At 39.0% G+C, this 22,455-nt stretch overlaps 1 protein-coding gene across 1 annotated transcript; it reads right to left on the bottom strand.

Moving 5' to 3' along the window:
• Positions 1-160: 160 nt before the first annotated feature.
• On the bottom strand, positions 161-21,198 carry LOC112969118. Its single transcript, XM_026072040.1, is given in 12 exon segments — positions 161-461; positions 1,307-1,383; positions 2,047-2,184; positions 3,085-3,175; positions 4,137-4,292; positions 8,484-8,686; positions 12,005-12,233; positions 13,344-13,465; positions 14,438-14,638; positions 17,474-17,601; positions 20,026-20,218; positions 21,136-21,198. Coding segments are annotated over 12 exon segments (1,902 nt in total).
• Positions 21,199-22,455: the final 1,257 nt, after the last annotated feature.

The raw sequence follows: 22,455 nt of genomic DNA, 5'->3' as shown, positions 1-22,455 counted from the left end.
AAATCAATCCTTTTCAGATGGTGGATGAAAAGCTATTTCCAGAGTAGGACTGTTCATAGTTACCAGCAAAGAGGCCCAACAGCAACAGTTTGTACCGTAGTGCAGAGGATCAATTTGGGAAAGGCACTGAAGCTGGAGCTGCTCGGTTCCACAGAGGATTTCAGTACTGCAGAATCCGATTAGGAACTAAGACAGGAAGTCTCAGATTTCTCAGTGAAAGGGAACGGGACCCAGCCTCTGGGACAAACTGAACCATGGACTCTGCTGTAGCTGCAAACACAGCGAGCCTGGCGCAGGCTACATCTTGCTGGCTCCCCACAGCACCAAGGCCCAGACCCCAAGCCTCCTTGGGGCCGTTCTGGCCAAACAACACTGAGATAGCATTTTTCTGACCAGCCATCAGGGTACCAGCTTGTTTGGGCCAATCAGTTTCAGATGTATGGTGCAGAATCACTAGCCCGCTGAGGGAAGGAGAGCATGTAAGCCACATAGTGGTGAAACCAGTTTGTTCTGGTAAACTTACAACCTCGAGGGTGAAGGTTTGCCCTAGGAGCTCCCTCACATTCACCTCTGGTGTAAGGAAAGAAAGGAAATTGTGTAAGACAGTGCTCTCGCAATGGCAATCCATGCTTGGGAGCTTGCAAACCACAGCGGCRTAAGACATCTTTTCCTCCCCTCCACACACTGCAGCTCTGAACCACTCAAAATGAGACCACTGGGAGTCACGAAAAAGTGTATTTTGCTTTTTAAATTTAGAAAGAAACCAGTGCCATATAGGAAATGTTTCAGCCTCATTCTCTTAGCCTGTTCAATTTGCCTCTATTAACTTATGAACCCATTGACTAATTTTGAACACATTTGACAAAAGAACAGAGATCTCAAGGGTATAAAGCTCCTTCCAGCTTTGCAAAATCAGCATCCAGCTAGCAAGGAGATACTGAGGGAAAAGGCCAGGAGAGTTTGATCCTTAGCCATTTTGTTTGGCTTACCCAAATCCCAGGAGGCAGGGGCCAGCTGGGCTCTCAGTTTAACAGCCAGGCAATCAGTGCACGTGCAGCTACAAACCAGCCACAGAACAAACCGCTTCTCACCCAGCTAGGCAAAAAAACCACAGCACTTCTGATATACAGGAAAGAGCTGAGGATACTGCCCGGGAACGAGGGACGGGAYGTAGGGAACGTCGGGGATGCAAGAGCAGGCTGAGAGTACTGAGGGGGGGATGGATGGTGCATCCTAAGGAGCACAGAAAGAGCTGTCAATACAAGACCAGGGAAGCCAAGATAAGTCCTAAAGAATCTCTATTTGCCTTATAGATTCAAAATTGCATACGAGGCCACTTAGCTCTCCACGGTAATGCAGCTGTCTCTGGATGAGATATAACATCTGTATAAGAAAATGTAATACAGAGATTTGCAATGTTTTAGGACATATGAAGCAAAGACAGCTCCTGAGCACCATGTACTAAACACAGGATGAAAAGAAAAAAATGCTAAACATAAGACGAGGTATAGTAATGGCTTGGTAACCCTGGCAGGTGGTTTTTGAACTGACATTATAACATGAGGCTGGCATGTACAGTTCCCATTTGAAATAGCATTGCCCATCCTTATGTCTTCAGGCAACAGGCCAAATGAGAGGGGCAGGAGCTGATGGTATTGCCATCCCAGAAGAGCACATATTTCAAGGTCAGGTTGTGACTGCTAGCCTTCCTGCATACTACAGGCTATAAGATTTCATCAGTGCCTTTTGAAACCACTTCATCTCCAACTTCTTCCAGCCCTATGCTGGAGTATATAGCATTAACTTTGTTTCATCACTTACCCCAACTAATAGACTTTAAATAAATCACTGATGTGACACCTTTTATTTTTATGTAATGTGCTAATAACCAACCACTGCAGTTCCTGCAGTCATCAGTGACGCTGTTTCAAGTATTACGCAGGATTACCATCCAATCAATTATAAGCAGAATTAAGATATCGTCTCAAGGGCTAAGTCTGACAAAATCCATCACTAATGCAATCTGGGGAAATAGATGCTGCTAACCTTTGCGTCCAGGGCATAGGCAGGCTGGGCCAGGTAACAAAAGGAGGCTTGCTGAACAGCTGCCAAAAGTGCATTTTTCTGAGTGACCTGGCTGGCAAGGATAAGTTGCATGTTCTTTATTCCGGATGGGGACGAGAGCTAAGGAGAGTGAAAGCACCGAGGTAATAGACATTTCCTCTGCAATTTAAAAGGCAGGTTATTTTACAGACATCATTCTTCATCTAATACCACTTCAGCAGTTTATTTTAATGAAAGTAGGGGGATGGGAGAGCATTCTATTACATTTGTACACATTATTATTTAAACAATGACTAAATGCAGACTAAACTTAGAGATCAAGAGATCATTTCATTCAGTTGTATTTACTGAGCTGTATTCTCAGCTCTACTCTGTAGAGCATGACATTACCAGACTGGCGCAGCCAAAAGCAAACAGACTGAGAATGGAGTTCATATCAAATAAAACAAGAGGTAGCTTTGTTTTTATTTGTTTCTTCCTTGGCAATTTTTAATTACACACCATCCAGCTGCAGAGTACAGGCCATGACTGAGCTGATGGCAAGAATCAGACTTTGAGGAGAGCTTTAAAGAAGAAACCTCCATGGCCTGGCACTGCATGATATTGTTTTTATATGCTACTACAAAAGGAAAGACTAAGTACACAAAATAACATTGAAAACTAAGGTCTTTTTCTTTCATTGCAATACTCGCTACAACAAATGTTGATAATATACAAGCATACAGACACAAACATGTATCCAGGTTTATTGAACCAAGTTCCTCAGACAAAACTCTGCTGTCTTAGAGTTTTGTCCCAGTAAGGATTCCTGTATTAGTACATATTAACAATCCATTTTTAGTACAATTTTATGAAGTTAGTTATAAAACAGCAGACTGAATTGTATTATCACTCAAAAAAGACAAACTGTAGCAAAGTGTATAGTGTCTAGCACATGCCTGGCTGAGGCCTTTACACACTCCAGCAAATAAATAATAACATAACATACATTTTTTGCTATTCTGGAAATAAAGCATTCACCTGCATAATACCATCTCTTGYATGGAAGCTAAACTTTCCAATATGACTGTCGATTTCTTGGATGCTCAATTGTAAGCTAGATGGAATATACCTGCAATAAAAGCAAAACAAGGAGTATGACAGAGAAAGAAGCCAAGCTGAGGATGAAAGGAAAACAGTGAATAGTTCAGATATACTTTTTGTTTCTTTCCCCTTTAATAAAGATCACACAATAGAATCAGTCGCTCTACTTCCTCAGTTTAGTGAGCTTAAGATGTTGCTTTAGTTTTCAGAAGTAGTTTTGTAAGAAAGAGAAAATACCCCATGATGTCTTGTGGTCAAACTTACAATGACTCATGAGCTCCTCCTAGATGAGTTTGGGCTAAACCAGTGAAAAAACTGCTTGTCCAGTTCAATCATGTCTTGCTTCGAGTATTGATTCCTAACCTTTCTGCACTGCTGTACTGTTTCCTATGCTCTGATGTCAATCACTGCCCACAATTCAATTAACAGCTGAAGTTTCATTCCTGGTTGCTTGCAATTGCTAAAGATGTTTGGAACAGTCCAGTTTTTGCAGCAGGCTGGAATATATGGAATTGAATGGGATGTAAGCAATAGCATACAACTGCAAGCGGTACACAYACACATAGGAAGAGAACCCTATTGCCTGCATTAACAATTAGGAATGATTGACAGAAAGCCCTTCTTGAATCTAGTAAGAAAATTCACAGATTGTTTTCTTTCTTCCTCCTAAACCTGGATCTAAAATATACACATGTGTATATACATGTGCATGCACACACATTTACCAACTCTTTAAGGAGTAAACCAAAGCAAATGTAAAATCTACACATTTCAGACATCTTCCCCAGGAAAAAAGAGAAGATAATAAATAGCCTTTTCCTTGCACAGAGATAGGGTCTATTTGTAGTCACCAAGTTGAAAAACAAAAATCAAAGGTTTTATGCGTTGAAGTTTTTGTGGCCTATATTTGAACTCAGGCAGACCGAAGACCTGGTCATGTCCAATCTAAAGAGATTATGTCCTGTGAAATACAAAATAGTTCTTTCTACCTGTCAACACAGCTGTCATCTTCCAGGAGAGATGTAATGAATATTGGTGGGATGTGGTCTGCTTTCTCCTTGTAAGATGCAAATTTGAAGTGCACTGGCCTCAGATACAAACGGAACTCACCAAAACCCATTTCCCTTGCAAAAGCCTCATATAACCTAGAAACAGAAACACATGGCTCTATTTGAAACATTAACTTTCTTTCTGGAGAACTTTTATGCAGTAAGCAATACATACCTAGAAATCTATATCYATCAGATTCATTTTAATAGGACAACTGCATTCAAATTAACGTATTTCTTGGCATCTGAAATAGTATGATGGTTATGAAGCAAACAAGTACTGTATCCAGATAGCTGACGTTTGCTTAGTATTGACCATTCAATTAACACAGAAGCACTTACAAAGGACAAGAAGTTGAGATTCTACAGTGTCATAAGGGGAAAAAAAAATCGAGGAAAACATGCTAAATGTCACTATTTAGAAAGGACTGCATTTGGCAGAGAGATGAAGAATATAGTTTACACTGGAAACTGGGAAAAGGACTGATTGCCAGAGAGGAAGTTTCAATAGTCAAGGCAGAGCTCAGACATGTTATTACTACTAAAACAGTGATTTCATAACCTAAGAAAGCTGTATTGTAGAAGCCCCCGGTATGACACAACCCCAATACAAACCCCTCAGTATAACAAATTACAAGGGTGGTCCATCAGTAGATAGTAAACATAATGGTCTACATGCAACCACTAGCTCAGGAATTCCCTAAAGTGCTGGGTGACAGAAGCGGGACACTGTCCTCCTTGTTATATTCCCTCCCTAAGTATCCATCACTGCACACTCCCAGAAGTAAGACATAAATACTGATCTGGGCTATAATGGCTGTTCTTATACAGTAGAAGATAGTAAAAAGAAAAAAACTTAGATATTTTCATGCAGAGTGCAAAGGAATAAGATACTTCTTTGCTTCCTCCTAACATCTAAGAACATCTTTATCAATCAAGAAATCAGGTCACAGAGAAGCTATTTTGTGAGTTATTTTGTCATAGCTCTTAGTTCTCTAAAATCAGGTAGCATTTCCTGTCTGCAAAGTAAGGGAAAGAAAAAGGGAGGAAACAAAATAATATATAAAAGACATCATGCATATCAATCAATAATACATATGGAACACAGCCAAAATCACCTCTAAGGTCCTAAAAAATAAAGAGCTCTGTATAATTATTACAAATACTGCTCTCTTTGTTGACCAGTATAGACATACGAATAGCCTACATAGCACAGACATCAGTAGACAAACTAGCTTATTAATACTGTCCAAAGAAGAGAAAATAGCAAAAAAAAAGATATTAAAAAGGTGAATATGTCAAAGAAAAACATAAGAAAGAGAATCAAAATTCAGATGAAAGCTGCACTGTCTATCTCTACTATTCTATCAAATGATGTTCTTTTTCATCAGGTGGTAGAAAATAAAGGCAATCTTTGGAGAATACTGAGGAACAAAGAGAAGCAACAAGAGCTGTATGGAACAGTGCATACAGTATATATGTATTTTAGATCTAAAGGACTTTCCACTTGGGAACGGACAGACAGGCAAGTAATGGCAGTAATTCTAGCAGGTCCCCCAAAAGACAAATAGAAGCTGTGGTATGAGGTAGAGGAATCCACAAATGTAGGTGCAGTCATTTCTTTTCACTGTGCATAGCGAGAAAAAAGATTAACAACCTTTCTGAAGTTTCAGTCTGAATCTCAGTATCCCTAACAGTTTATATCCTAACAAACTGTGAACTTCACCACAAAGGAAGATGCAAAATTAGCCCCTCAGAATGTCACAAAAACAAACTACATATGCTTATACTAATATTTCGATTGACTTAACCAGCTTCTATTAACTGAAGAAAACATTATGCTTAATGGCCTTACGTAGCTCATCATAAACTCTTACATTTTGTTGTAACTTTCTGCAGAATTCCCATCCTTTACTGGAACACTGACAATTTATTGCTACTTTTTATGGATTTTTATATATGTCACCTCAGATGATTATGTCCTTCTTAGCCCTGCTTCCAAAAGAAATGCAAACATGTGACAGCACTGTCTGCTCATTTGTCACCTTTGGATTACTTTTAAACTAGTTGATGAATTTCAGTGAAACCTGACACAGCGGGAAGGGTTTCATGAAAAACAGGTTTCACGAAAACAGGTGACTGAATATTAATTTTCCAACTAAAGGAAAAATTGCAGTGCAATCTTACCCCTTATTAATTACCAGAAAATATATGTGTGTGCATGTATGTATGTGTATGAATAAAGGAACACAGAGATGACTTAACTGCAGGAAAATGTTTAATCAGAATCTGAATTTTATTAGACAACAGAGTAATCAAAGAAGAAACAAAAATTACCAAGAAACCAGACCTTGTTTCATGAAATTACTTGGGTTAAGTAAATTTACTTTTTTGTTAGTTTACCCAAGAAAGTTCCAGATATCAAATTAGAGCTGTTTAAGAACTTATTGTAATTTAAAAAAAAAAAAAAGAGCTGTGACAGAAAATTAGGTTTTCCACCAAACTAAGTTTGAACAATCAGGGTTCATATATCTTAAATGTTTAAGTCTTCAGCCAGTGAAAATAAATGTTTCTGACTTTTTGATATAGAGTCTCAATCTTCAAGAAGGAAGCTAGAGATAGGGTTAAGACAAGGGGAAAACACAACTGGAGCATCATCTATCACACACACGCAACCCTGCTACTGCAAGCAATTACGCCCCACAAATCCATTTCATAAATGAATCAAACTCCATTTTAAAACTTGGTTAGTTTTCTACCCTCTGCTCCTTCCCTTCCAGAACTGTGTTGTCTGATTCTTAGAAAWATCCTTTTAATTTCCAGCTTAAATTTATTCACAGTGATTCAGATCCATTTGTTCTGCTGCCAAAAYTGGCCTTTAGCTTAAATAGCTCCTCTCCATGCCCAGTGCTTATCTTCCTGATGTATTTAAAAGAGAACAATCATATCTCCTCTCAGCCTTCATTTTGCTAGGGTAAACAAGTTAAGACATTTCATTTGCTTTTGCAAAATGCATTCTCGGTTTCCCCTCATCCTCCTATTGGGTCATTTCCAATTTGAATTTATATTTCCTGAACAAAATCTCCAAACTATACACAATAATCCWGGTGAGGCCTCGCCAGAACCATGTACAAGGGCAACAGCTCTCCTTCCTCTCTACTGGAAACATAACTCATTGCCTGATTCGTGCTAAGGTATCGTTACTTCCCCCCACCACCATGCCAAATACACACACACAGGTGCGCTATATTGGCAGTGTACAGTCATGCAATGGCCAATGATACACCCGGTTCTTTCTCCCTTTCTGCTGCTTCCAACTAACAAGCACAAAGTTCACAGCAGTATTTCCTATTTTTATTGCATAACCTTGAGCTTTGTGCTACTGAAGCTTATCTCTTTTCTATTATCCCAGTGCTTAGAACCATGAGTTCTTCCTGTAAAATATTCTGTTTCTTTTCCATATCAGCTTTATCTTCCAGCACAACAATGTCCTGATTTTAATAACACCCTCATGCTTTCTACTGAGCTCATTAATAAAAATGTCAAATAATATGAAACTGAACAAGAGGAACTTCACCAGTAACCTGCCTCCAAGCCACTAGGTCAGCACTATCCTTTGTAGGCTCCCCRTTAGTCCAGCCTTCATCTTCTTTGGCTTCCTGTACAAATTGTCCTCTTCCCCACCTGATGTGACAATTTCCTAAGCAACGCCGCAGTGACTTCCCTTATCTAGATTATTTCACTATCTTTGCAAAGATCAGCACAGTCAGAACAATTTTTATACTTTCCTATCTGTGGTAGCGAACAAGGCAATGGATTGTATTTCTTGTGTGCCTTTTTTTTATATTGCAATATTATTTATAAGAAGGCAGTTAAAACAATTGTCTGTGTAAAACTCTGGGAAGAAGAAATCTTCATGTCCATTTTATCAGTGAATTCCTCCTGCTCCTCCTGCTCCTCCTGCTCCTCCTCCTCTTGGCTAAACTCGAGCAGGATCAGGAGAGTCCCATTTTCACTGGGCAAAGGGCCAGTCCTGATAAGCTTTGCAGAGCAGTTTGGCAATTGATTTGTTTCTCAACTTTTGAAAATAACGAACATCTGCAAATCCTGGGTAGACTCTATTTCCATAAAACAAGCAAATGTATCTCTCACAACATAAATGCATGCTCTCTTATCTGTTTTTTTGCAATTATGTTAGAGGGTCTATTTAAAAGAAGTCACTTTTTTCCTACAAACCACCCCTCTCTTAGGCCACCATAGCTAAAACAGCACTACCAATCCACTAACCTGGCTAACTGCACACTCTCCATTGCCACCTCCATCAACCGATGGCGAAGTGTTACAAGCTCCAGGATCATGGAAAAAGAATCCAGGAAAAAGAACCGGTTTTGTCTGCTTTCCTTTTTTTCTTCCTCTGCTCCCAGCTCTCATAGTGACAAAGCAACCTCTTGCACCAGCACAGGGTCTTCTATCAGTACCTCTGCAAATAACTGCAAGGGAAGGGAAAAAAGAAAACACAGACATCACTTATATACATGGCAAAGGTCTTTAAATATTTTAGGGGCCCATTCTCCTTTTCTTTTTTCTACCATAAATCATGATTGGAGTTGCTTCTGATTTGCAACCCGTGCAAGATCAGAAGTGGGCCCACCCTAACCTATCCTGATCCCTAGAAATACTCTGGAGTTTTACCACTTGCTTCAAAGGTAGAGACACTGAATCCATAAAACTGGCTTTATTCAAAGGATTTATCAAAGTCTGGTTCCTGGAACACAGGACATTTGCTGTTTTTATTATAATCAAAACTCAGAAGGCTTTTGGATGTATACATCTTTCTAAAACAGGGGCTGATTTTACTTATTACTGGCTGGGCTATTCCTCCTATGAGGAGTGTGCAGATCCCAGCACGTGCRCCACTGTACAATGCTCCCAAAATGGGGACAGCAAACTTATACAGCCTGCCCAGGCCTAACTCAGCAGAGCCGGACCTCAGTTTTACTGGGATGGTGGAAGGCCCCGAAGGAGCACAGGGAGGAAAAAGTGGAAGCCCTGGGAGAAGAAAATGCCCAAGGCCACAGTTTGGGGAGGTGGAGGGTTGGAAAGAAGAGCAAGGTCCATTGGCTGCTGTGCTGTGGAAGCGATGGCAGGAGCAGCTCCTGGCTCTGAGTGCAGAAGAGGCTCCTCCTCTGTAGCTGTCACAGCTTGTAGAGCCGYGCCACTCTGCGCATGCCAGGCAGGATACGGACAGGGCCACTGGTATAAGGGACTGGCTTCACTCCCTACTGTTTATGCTGAATGAATCACAGAACACAAGGAAACCAGAACCCAGCCATGCAGTTATTAGTAACAAAGTCTAGATTTCAACATATGCCATTCACTACATCTTCAAAGCTACACTTAAAAAAAAAAAAAAAAAGTTTGAAATGACAACACCCGAAGTTAAGTGCCAGAAATCATGCAGCTTTATTTTTGTACCTCCTCCCCAAWACTTTATAATATACTTTTATAATTATATGACTCTGGATGGGTGGAACATGGTAACCCATCCTTATGTACTTTACAGAGCAAGGAGAATAGCATGTTCCCTATTTCCAAAGAGGATAAGAGAAGTAATAAACTTAAATTGTAGCAAGGCAGATCTGTACTAGACTTTAAGAAGAACTTGCTAACCGTAAAGCTAGTGAAGCACTAGAACAGACTGCTTGGGAGAGTCTATCGCATGATGTGTTTAAGAACAGGACAGATATTTATCTCATAGGAATAATATATGTAGAGCTGATCCTGCCTTGGGGTGAGAGAGGAAGACCTCTCAGCCTCTCAAGGATCATTCGGTATTTATAATTCCAGAGCTTGCTTTTTTTTTTTTTATAGGGTGCCTGCTATGTACAAGGTAATGTACTTGTTTCTAGGCCGGCAGCATCTTTACCACRCCCCTGGGTCATTTGTTTGTTTGCATCAAAAAGTGCATATGCAAAAGGAAGCCAAATTAAAATTTCACTGGCAAAGGTAAATTTCCTAAAATGTAAATGCCTGACTTTACAAGCTAATGGCTACTTAACATTGTCTGCATGCGTGTTTTTGTCATATTCTCAGCTTCTGATGGAGGAAAAGGAATGGGAAAAATGTAAACACAACAAAACCCCTCCCTTTCCACCCGGCATCAGCAGTGTGGTAGCTTTAAGATCCACGCACAGATCTCTGTCACTAACTTAGGATTTAAAAATAAAAAGCAACAAATCATTTGTCATCTGCAATGTGCAAGAGTGGAGTGGGACACTCTGCCAGTGGATTTTATTGGCATCAGAGAGATGCTGGGATAAGTAACTTTTGGGTTTTGCTCTAGGGCAGGGAGGGGGGTGTCCAAGGTGGCTGTGCCCTGTTGCCTTTAGTTTGTGCCTATGCTCTCTTACCTGTCACTGCCTTCACAGTCTCTTCATCCATCTAGCCAGTTCAGTCTCCATGCTTCAAACTTCTCATTTTCATCCCCATTTTCATCCCCACTCCCTTCATTAGCAAGTCCTGCTATCACCATTTTGGGGCAGCTTGTCCCAGTCTCTTTACCAAACCATTCTCACCTCTCCACCTCCACCCCAGATGCCTCCCTGCCACAGTCCCGGGTCGCAGCATGCTTTTCCCCCATCTCTTTCCCTTCCGAAAGGAAGGAACCTGCTGGTTCTTAGCCCTAGTCTGTGTCTTCCAGCTTTTCATCTACCTCAGTCTTCATTCTCATTTACYGGCTGTCATGCCGCTTACCAAGTCAGTTGTATTTTCTCTGCATCCCCTACCCAGCTCCATTTCTGTTTTCAATACCCCAGCTCCTGTTCTACAAACCAACATGTAACTGAGCTGCAACATTTCTTCTGCATTCTGCTTAGACAGCTTCCTCCGCTGTCTCCAGCGAAGGCAATGCTAGTGACAGTGCAGACTACCAGCTCCTTGCAGTCACTTTGAATACTCGGACCCAGATACATGGCTGGCTCAGTCCACAGCTATTACTGCAGTGACAGTGGAAAGTCACATTAGCCTCATGTTAGAGATACATCAGTCAGACAGAAATTTCAGATAATGTCCTCCCACTGAGTATGTTGCAGTTGCAATTTTTATTTTATTTTAGGTTGGCCAAATTTGGAAGGAATGAAAGCATAGCATATCACTACTTAATGAGCCTTCCCAAATTTTAAATGTATACTCCAAAGGCATATTACAATCTTGTAGAGAAAGGAGGTAAAATCATTTATTGTCCATTTCTTGCTCTCAGAAACAACTAAACTGGCTAATAAAAACATATCAAGCTGATAGAACATCTAGCATAGATAATTTCATTCACAATAATTAACATTTATCAAAATTATAACCAACCAAATTCATGGGCTTACACCAGGAAATGGTGGACATTACAGTAATAAACAGCTCTCCATTTAACAACATTTGCTTTCATATCCAGTCTTCTGTTTTGTAAACAGTACACACAGGCAAACATAAAACCTGGAGACTAACTGTGTTCTCACATCAGTTTTAGCGTATGTATCTTCCTTTTTATTAAGCTGACTGTTCATATTTTACACTGGTGTGAGATCAGAAGATTTTACCTTTCTGTGATCTCTTATAGAAAAAAATCCTATTTTAAAGGTGGGAAGAATGGACCTATTAAGCAAATATTAAGCAAATATTAAGCAAATAATTGAACTGATGTTAAGAATGATATAACTAAGATTTTAACCAACCAGCATAACTGATCTAGTAAGATCGCAGTCCTGGGCATCTGCTGTAAACAGTCATTAGTCACATAAGCAAAAAATAGAACTTGCATCTTTTTGAATTTGAGAGCTGTAAAAATATTCTGTTTTTTCCATAGTTAGCCACTCATCCACTGCTAGCTGAAGTACTTGTTTTTCTAGATTACTTGCTTCACTGGCTGTTTTTGGTCTAAGGATGTTGCAGAATTCCTGGTAGATAAGCTCAAGAGCTTTGGGGATCAAGCACACCAGACCAAGAGAAGGGTGAAACTCCAGCAAATAAATGTTCTTCGAAGTAGGACTTAAAAATAACAAAACCAAAGACAGACAGAAATCAATTAATTAACATCACCATCACAGGAAAATGCTCCTATTTTACAAGCCACTAGCACTTGAAGAAAGAAAGAATAAATAGCTCTCAAATAAAGCTTTTATAAAATGCAGATGTAAGGAAACCTTGCTATTGCTTAATTTGCAAGAACGAATTACAGTGACTTTAGCTGTACCTCAGAAATCAATCATCAAATCTGACAATAGAACTGAAGCCTTAATAAACATAATTATGTTGGAACACATCTAAAAGTACTTTCATTTGCTAATGAAAACAGAAATGTCTAAAGTTCTCATTTGTTAGCTGACCTGTTTTACTAACTATATTTTCATGTCTATTATGTCCACCCATTAAAAATATTAAGATTTGAAAATAAGCCCTCGGATAACCAACACAATCAAAAGAGGAGTAGGGGGGAAATGGGGGCAAGGGGCCTTAAGACAGAGGAAGTTATGCAGAGAGGATCAGAAGCAAGGGGCTCTTGGCTTTTACTAAAGTATTTCCTGCTTTGTAAATCCTTCATATAATCCACAAGGTTGCTCAGTTGCAGCATGGGGAATACAGGGCAGATCTGTGCTATAGGTAGTATGTGGATTCCATGTGTGCAAATACCATACATATATATCCAAACAGGCAGTTGTGCTAGAATTAATAACGGACTATGGCCAAAGGGCAGTGAAAGCCATAAAGCCAGGTCAGAATACTGAGGCAGTCAGTCTAAAGCTAGATTAACTTAACTAACCAATCTCCTGGTTAAATATTCTACACTCATTAGGAATATTCATTTCTCAATACAGTGCAAGATGAACTAACCAAATCCAATGTCAAGAAAGGATGAGGGGAAAAAAAAAAATCATTTTTCTTCCTTGGATGCTTCTCTGGAAAATCCAAAAGTGTATAAAATAGCATCTAATGTGAGACATTTATCTATTGCTTGATTCTCCTCAAGATTGTCATTTTTTCAAGAAGTCTTACTTTGAGGTGCTAGATCCCAAATTTTTACAATCACTCAGTCACAGAAACCAGTCACAGAACAGAAAAAATTACTCTCCAGAAAAATGAATCTGTAAAAGTACTCACCAGCTATTATTAAGAGAGATAAGTTGTTTAGCAATCACATTATAAGGAATTCCAAATTCACTGATCCCACCTCTCTGACCTTCCCGCCAAACCTTGTGGACATATTCCCTCTGGACATCTATCTAAAAGTCAGCAACAAACATAAGTGGCATTAGCCAATAAAATTCAAACATAGCTAGAAATCAAGCCAAAACCAACTATTCTTTAAACACAAACTGCATAAATTATATATATATATATTTACATATACATACATACATACATATATAAAATTTCCAGTCAATTATATATGTACCCACTTTAGCCAAATTATTCCTGATAAAGTTCTTTTGAAATCTTTCATATTGCTTCAGAGCAAAATTTGAGCTCCAAATGCCAATAACACTCCATTTTTATTGTTAACAATATGGCAGCATTAGTGGCAACAACAGCATAACAGTAGCCTCTTTGACTGAAACTGAAGCTTCTATTTGTGGACTACAAGTCCTGTTACAGAGGCTAAACTTCCCAACTTGCAGCCTGTGAAATCAAAGTTCAGAGAAAGGAAATAACTTGTGCAAGGATACAGAGGAAAGCTGAGGCAGATTGTAAACCAGTGGAAAAATCTGCTGATTTCAATGCAGTGCTTTAATTATTAGCACAGAAATTCACAGCTATCTGAAATATATTGCTTTTTAAAATGCACTTCAAAGTACAAACATTGTTTACATTGTCTTTATAGAAAGAGAGAAGACAGACTAGCTCCTTATCCACTGCATTGCAGAGCAAATTATATTATTTTATTAAGCTTCCACACCTCTCATGTACTATTTCTTTCTAATGGACTCAAACTATAGCAGATGTAGTTTTAAAGAAATATATGAAGCTCTGCAATCTTTCCAACATTCACTTAGTGATATTATTGAAATAATTGTCCTCTGCTCTTCGTTTTTAGGCCTTCAATTTACAAAGCATCTAWACACTTTATTGTTAAATGAATATTGACCCAACTTTAATATAACCACTGTAAACCAATGCATGCTATAATCAAAACTTCCCACTCTGGATTTCACCTCCCACTGTCCCAAGATGGGTATAATGTAAACTCAACCTACTCGTTGGTTTACTACGTCCCTCAGCAGCTGGAGGTGAAGTTGTAAACAAATGCATTCATCTCTGTAGGTGTTCACAAAATATCCAAGCTTGAGATCAAACTGTGGATGTTTATGCATGATGTCAACTATTGTTTGGGCCAAAGAAAATCCTTCTTCTGGGTCTAAAGCATGTTGGTAAGCTTCAAAGTAAACATCTAGAAGCTGAAGAGATACTCAGAAGCACATCTTGAAATGTTTATTCCCCTGAATTTTCATTCTTTGTTGAGGAGAGATTTCTGAACATGGAGGTTGCTACTTGCATCAAACCAATAGTGACCAATAGCCCCCAAAAGTCTCAGGGCATCTTGTTTCTGGCACAGGCTATTTATTACTGGATGTTTCAAGAGAAGGCTCAAGAACAGCATATATTATAACCTGCGCCCAGGAGAAATTTCTTCCAAATCTTGCATAGTTAACAGATGGGTTTTTTTCTACTGAGGTATGAAGATTTTTCCTTTCAAAATGTAACAAGGCAATGTCCTTACTAGTTTAAAACCATCTACTTATTTAGTACTCCAATCTGTTCTGTGTTTATTTTCCAACACACACAGTGGTTTTGTGTTTTTGAAAAACTCCATTTCTCCCTAACCTGAAACCTGCAGACTCATCCCAGACTCTGTTATCTCACCTGGCAATGACTGTCACAGTTACTTTACATTTTTTGGGGAAAAAAAAAACCTCACTGCTATTAAGAACAGTGTAATTAAAGACATGCAGAGGCAGATGTCCTCTTCAGAATTCTCTGCCAAGAATAGCTGGAAAGGTTTATTTAAATAAAAATTATCATTACTAACACCCGCAGCTTAGGACAGAAAAAGAAACATGCCAAACATGACAGCATGTGAACTGTGGAGGTGATGTTGTAGCACTCTTCCTCAGCTGGTAATTATGGAATTGAAGATATGCATTGCCAATGCTTCTGGACAAATTGGCCTTGTCAGCATGAAATGATCTGCATCTGGCTATTTTGCTGTGACACAGAAATGAAATGCATCCACATTACTTTCCACACTGAGACCAGAAGACTGTGGAAGAGGAAAATGCAGAATGGCTTAGAGGTAACTCAGTATCTGTGAGTTCAGATTACGGTGGAAAAAAAAATCAGGTCCTCTGATTCAGATCTGACTGACCTGAACTGTTCTGGCTGCAGCTAATACAGTGCTTGAGCAATAGGGCATAAGCAAGTCTTGTATTAGTTAAGCTAAACTGTCTCAGCTGCTAAACAAAGGACTATTGTTTCCTCTTTCAGAAAGAATTCTGTCCCAGATGGAAACACTGGAAGTTAAACTGCAGAACTAGAGAGACCCACTTCCATTTAGTTTAAACTACAAGCAAAAGACTTCCAGGAACAGCACATCTGCACATTTAATCCTGCCTAGGGAGCTGGATTGTGCAAGTCGTTCCAGAATAAACTCTTAGATGTTTTGGAAACAGAACTGGTGCATTGTGGCTGTAGAAGTTTTATTCTTCTCTACTGGGATTTTTTTATTCCAAAAATGAGAGCAAGTTTCCTTATATGGAAAGTCTGTATCTACCCGTAATAAAAATAAAAGGTAGATTGGTAACAGAGGTAACATGATCATACTGTAACGGAAAAGGAAGTCTATTGGGATGACAGCAGAAACGTAGTGAACTAGGCAATTAGATAGCCTTTTATTTAGCTCTGTTGCACAAAGCTCCTCTATGAAAAAGGGAGGGGGCCTTACAAGATTTTCTAAATTACATACAACTATTTCAGTTTAAAAGGTTTTCTATTTAAAGCCTCTTCAGTGGTATGCTGGAGATTCCCCAACACCCTCTGGCATTCCTATTGTGAGAGCTGCTCTGTGCTACTCCAGGACAGAACATTTCAAGCGTGCAAAGGCCTTAATTAGTGCCATTTCTCCCCTCTTCTGAAGTGGACTATCTGCTCCTTGACACTTCCTGACGCTCACAGCATTGTCCTAGGGAGTGGTGAGTCCCACACATAGAAATAGAGATCCAAGCTCCTCTAGAGCTTTCAAACTGGTCTAATCTTCATCTTTCAGACTGAACTCTTTGAGTAGAAACACTATATATATTCGTGTTCCCTGGCAAAATACAGACACTTCACTAGATTCAGAGAGAGAAAGGCAAAAGCCTGCAGTCTGTGCAGGAGCCATAGTAAATGGCAAAGTTACAAATCTCTTAATACACATTTTTAGTGAATGTGCTACTCTGTACTAAGTGATGGCATTTTCTGTTCAGGTAGATTAACTAGCAAAGAAGAATCTATATTTTTATATATATATGTATATATTTATTTATTTATATAACTATACATAGTTTATGTTAATAACTATTCTCTCTGGTTCTCTCTGACAAGGGGTAATCCAAATGATGGTCCTAGCTACCTTCACTGAGTCTCTTCTACTTGACCTTCACAAAGATGCAATGATGACAATTCTAATGACAGCCATAAAAAGTTTTCTGCAACAGCTCCAGAAAGCAGGGACAGTCAGGACCACAGAAAAAAATGTGCATCTCAGACTTCTTGGTAACCCAGCTTTCTCAGGGCTGGACCTGATTTTGCCTAGTCTGCAACTGCTCCATTCCCTGGCACGTAAGCGAGGGCACAAAGCGCTCTTCAGTTTTGCCCTGGAGATGGCCTTGTCCTTCTCAGTCATTCTTCACACTGGCGGGCCATTCTCATTAAGGCCTTGCAGAAGTGCTTCCAGCCATTGGCACAGCAGCTATGGAGGCTGCTGCCATCAACAAGAGTGTTTTTGCTCCCTCAGTACAAAAGCCACTATGAGGGTCCTTTGGACCCACAGCACCCAGCAGCTCCGTCCCTGCTGTGCCCAGTCCAGTCCAGAATCAGGCACCCAATGTGTTTGAAACCCGTACCACCTCCCACAGTTGCTGGCTCTGGCATTTGTATGCATTCACAATGGGAAATCCTGCTGAAACAGAACTTTAAAGAACTGGAAAAGAACGGATTGGAAATCACTGCTTTCAGAGCAAGGAAAGCTTCTGTACCTGAGATTTTTTCTCCAAGAGAGCAGTTTCACAGGTCCAGAGGTCAAGCAGCACTGCAAATTGATCCACAGAGGAATGTGCCCAGCCAAGGAGGTTGCTGCCTTTGAACTGACCACAAGTTATATGGCCTAGGACAAAAAAATAAGTAGGCAGCAGGTATCTCTCAGAGAAACATCTACATAAGATGCCCATTAGTTTGTTAATTTGTTTCTATTAAAAAAAGAAAAAGAGCAGCTCTTCCCAGTACAAGGTTACCATCCGTCAGGGGTTTACCTTAGCAACCTTATACTATCTCCCTACAGTGCCTCTGCAAAGAGCAGGTATAGCATGTTAATCTCTCTGTTGATGAATATCACTCATACAATGTAATGAGAACACTGATAGATGATACTAAAATTTGTATGATCACACTTTTAAATAAATCAGGCTTTTTCTCCCCCTAAAACTCCCACCTGTATGGCACCAACAGTTCACCAACTCTTTCAGATGACCAATTCAATCTTCCTTTTAAAAAGAAAATCTGACAAAACAGAAGCAGATGCCAGGGTCAGAGTGATTTCCACACGCCTAGAGTCCCAGGACTTGTGGTAATTCTTTTTATTTATAGCAAGAGGTTGTGGTTTGTGCTTGCCAGAGAACCCAAGGCCAGGAAAAGATTTTAAGTCCCACAAGCTTTGGAGGGCCCCAGAATATAGTAAAAGGCAAAGAACAAATGCACTGGGCACTTGATTTAAACATATCTCATCTATCTACCTTTTAACAAATATTCTTTGAGGTAAAGGGCAGGGGCTGAGTTCAGAGAGACTTGCATCAAGAGGTAAAGCCAGAGAAAGCGCAAAAGAACTAACAGAAGAAAGAGGAAAGATGCTTAAATTTTCATAGCACCAAATCATGTTGGGATCATCTTCATCTCCTCACCTTCAGACTCAGATCAAACAAAATCAGTACAGATTACTCAAAGACAAATTTTACAAAGAGATATACCAGAGCAGAGTGCAGACCCAAAGGAGGGTTTTTATTTTCAGAGGGCTTGCTATTAGAAAATCTCTGTAATTTAAAAATGACTATGAAGAAAGGAAGAAGATCACTACAGATATTTTTGTACTAGCAGTCCATGAGTAATTCTTTAAGAAATAATGATTTTGGTTTCTTGTTTGTGCTTTCATTTCTTAACAAATGCACATAATTGGCTAAAAGAGACTGCATAATTCATACCTGTCTGTGTCTATTCTGGTTAGAACTGGTGCTACTATCTAAATCATAGCTAACTTTGACAACAAATGATAAATCAAGTAGAATGAATCTGAAATATTTAGAATTGCAGGGTTAAAAATCAGCCTTGGTAGGCTTCAGCAGCTACTTTGCAGCTCCAGGTTTAAAGTGTCATCTTTTCTTTCAAAAGTTGGACAAGACAGTCATTTGAAGTCCATGATTGCTGAAGAAGTCAGCATTAAAAGCATTCATGTTCATGGCAGTTGAGCTTACTGCTTCTTCAGCATGGTCTTTCCCTGGTCATCACTAGCAAGAAACTATAACAGGAAGGAGTGTAAGGAGCTAAGACAGGTCATACATTGTTGGACTTCAAGTGCACTATGTGAGCATGATAACGAAGTGACCTGTAAATATAGGAACTGCTATACCAGACTACCTCATTCAGTAGTCTGTCTCCTAACATAGTCAAGACAAGATGACTCAGAAGAATACTCTGGCAGGCAGTTAGGCATTCACATGTTCGTAAGGAAAAAAATTTTTTGGTCATTTTAGTGCTTTGCTATGCCCTGCATTGTATGTCAGTATATTCAATTTTAAGGATGCATGCTAAAACTTCAAAAACATTATCCCATCAATACAGAAAGTAATTCCAATGACTTAAGAAATATTTTCTGTAATTCTCTGAATATCATGCATGTATACGTCATTTATTCACTGTTCTCTAATGGCCACTGCCCCTTACTTTCTACAATTACTTCTCTTCACTATTCTAAAAGTTCAACTGCTCTTTTTAGAAGAAATGCGTAATCCAGTTCACATCAACTCAGTTCCTACTACAAGAAAAGCTCGTAGGAAAAAGAATCTGCAGCATCAAATAGTTTGCAGCTTCTTGCTTATAACTGAGAATAGATTAGAAGTGGTGGGAGGTAAATTTAGTTATGCAAAAAAAGCAATTTGATACATTCATTAAAAGAAGTTCAGAAACAATTAGCATTTTTCTTTTCTGACTCTCTTTATTCCTTGAAGATGTGCATGTTCATTGCACTACTTAACTACATCAGTAAATGTCCTTTCTGTGTTATTTTCCCCTCTTGGATGACTTTGATGTCTATGATCTTGAATAAGTGCACAACTGTGACATTAACAATATGTGACAAATAATTCCACATGCTCAAGTACCACATTCATCACTCAACTAACTAGGAAGAAAAGTCCCAAACATCTAATCAGAACTTGGTCCTTCTGAAGTACAGCAACAATTCAAGAAGTCATAGTACCAGCCTACCTTGAAAACAACAAATCAAATTATCACAAGTGTTTTGGACCTGTAGATAACTTACTTTTATCTTTCTCAATATATTGGCTGGTCACAAGGAGCAGCTGGTGCTCAAGCTCCTTCAGGTCCTTTAAAGCCACATCATATATTATATAAAACCCTCATGGGTCCTGTGTGTGAATATATCCACCTTCACTGGTATAAAAGTCATCATGGTTTTCCACCTCTGCAAACTCCATGAACTGAGCACTATGGACCTATGCCGTGAAAAATTCCCAGAGACATAGAGATACAAGCAGTCAGTTCTACAAGGATTGCAATTCTGTATAATCAACATGATTAAGAGTGGACCAGGCCTGAGAGCATGTCATTTGGTCACTAGCAAAGAACAATAAAATGAAATATAGGTCCCCTCCCCCCATCCCCCTCCCCCTTTTTTTTAACAGATAACCTACACTGTGGCTGCATTTATGCCATCAAGGAGTGACACAAACTGTATGAATTTCTGTTGTGACTAGTTTTTCCTTCAGGCTTCTAAACCCTCAAAAGCACCCAGGAGGCATCAAAGCTGGTAGATTAGCTCCTTGCCTAAAGTAGAACCTTTTCCCCCTTTTTGAATTCAGTACAAATTTGGCAAAGCTATCCTGATTTTGATATTCAGATTTGCAGTCAACACATTTTTAAAGCCTTTTGGATAAGTAACACATGTAAGATTTGAAAATAAATGCACACAAGCAAAGACTTTAGCACTAATTATAAAGAACACCCAATGACTGATGTCCCAAATTACTGCGAGGTCAGCACTTGCTCAATAGGATAGGTCTTAAAAACTATCAGCATCTTTAAAAGAAAATCATCTACCTTGGCACTGAATAATACTTAGCTTGATAAACCCCCAGGCATGATCTCAGTACTACTGTTAGTAGAAGTGGCATTAACTTTCAAGATATTCTGTTTCTTGACTAGGAGTGCCATAAAGATAATTACACACATCTACCTCAAGGTATATAATTACAGAAGTTAATCTCCCAGTGTAAACAAACCCTTAGTAGACGGGTATAACAATACAAGCCTTTAAAAATGGCTACTATAAGATGATAGCAAATAAATACAAGCTCCTAGCTTTCCCACTGTCTTTATTATTTCCTTGCATGTAATGCACCTCCATTCTCACTTGCAATGCCAAATAATGATATACAATATTCTTCCTTCGTTCTTTCACTGGCTTTGCTAACATCTGCCTTTACAAAATCTCCAGTGCTACCCAAACTTTACCTGCTTGCTGGYTGTCTCTTAAAATTGTATTAAGAGAAGCGATGGAGAAAAGGAAAAAGTATCTGTTTTAGTCATGGAAATCCTAGCAGTCAAACAGCTTGCAAACTGCACAGACCTATGCTGGATCAGAATTCATTCTTTACCAGAAAGTTAATAAGTCCACCCTGCAAAAATATATGTCCTATTTGAACGCTGTGTTAGATCAGCCTGGTTCTGTACAGTTTGTTCTTTCCTTATTCTTCTGAACAGAATATTTACTTCACTGCTTTCAGTGCCAGGGTGCAGAATTTGCTAAAGGTTAAATCAAAGCCTTTTATAGAAGAATTAAATTCAACTTGATTTATGTAAATAACTGAGCAAATATTGGGCTGACTTCACCATAACAGATAAAAGAGGTTTTTTTCTGTTTTGTTTTTAATCTCATTGTGGTAAATATTCATTGAAATGCCTTCACTTTCAACCTCTTGAATTTTTAGTGATTCCTGCTCTATCCCACTCCTAGATAGCTCAGTAAAGACTATCATATTCTGCAGAAGAAGCATGTGATTACGTAACTGGAGATTTATAAAATAAAACCAAAAAGAAGTGAAAACAATCTCCCCGTAGTGTTTGTTTTGGGAGCCATATTTTAAAGAGACTCTCCAAGTCTTCTAAACACCATGTGTGCCCACAAAAAATGTTAATACCCACAGTTACATGTCTACACCAACAAATCAAGTAACTAGATATTATGTGCCATTTTATTTGCCTCCAAGTTTTGATTTTCCTCCTGTAGATCTGCTCAGATTTACTGGGGCTTAATAAATCTCCTTTGGGTTAGAAAGCAACATTTCATGCTCTTCCATACATTTAACTACTTTTTTTCAAGCTGAATCTTAACACGGGACAGAAAAGAGTTTTAAATTTATTTTAAAAGTATTCCATTGCTTGCAGTGCCTTCTGTCCTAAAATTGAAACTCATGCCTCTTATGATCTCCATCCTAAGCAGTCCACTAGTGAGGGTGGGAAACCGGCTTACAGTCTAGGATATATATACTTATTGCTGAGCCATCACACCAGCTCATAGCTTACAATTTTGAGAGATTTGTAACAGTACAGTCATCCAATTTTGGACATAGATTAGGTGCTAAAAGTATTTAACCAAACAGTGCCATATGCTCCTAGTTTACAGCACAAGTCAGAGAGCAAGTTAGATAGATCTCACTTAGTTTGCCAGGAA

This window comes from Apteryx rowi, unplaced genomic scaffold (genome assembly GCF_003343035.1).
Source record: "Apteryx rowi isolate R43461 unplaced genomic scaffold, aptRow1 scaffold_334, whole genome shotgun sequence".
Taxonomy (NCBI): Eukaryota; Metazoa; Chordata; class Aves; order Apterygiformes; family Apterygidae; genus Apteryx; species Apteryx rowi.
This window is presented reverse-complemented; position numbering and strand designations above follow the sequence as displayed.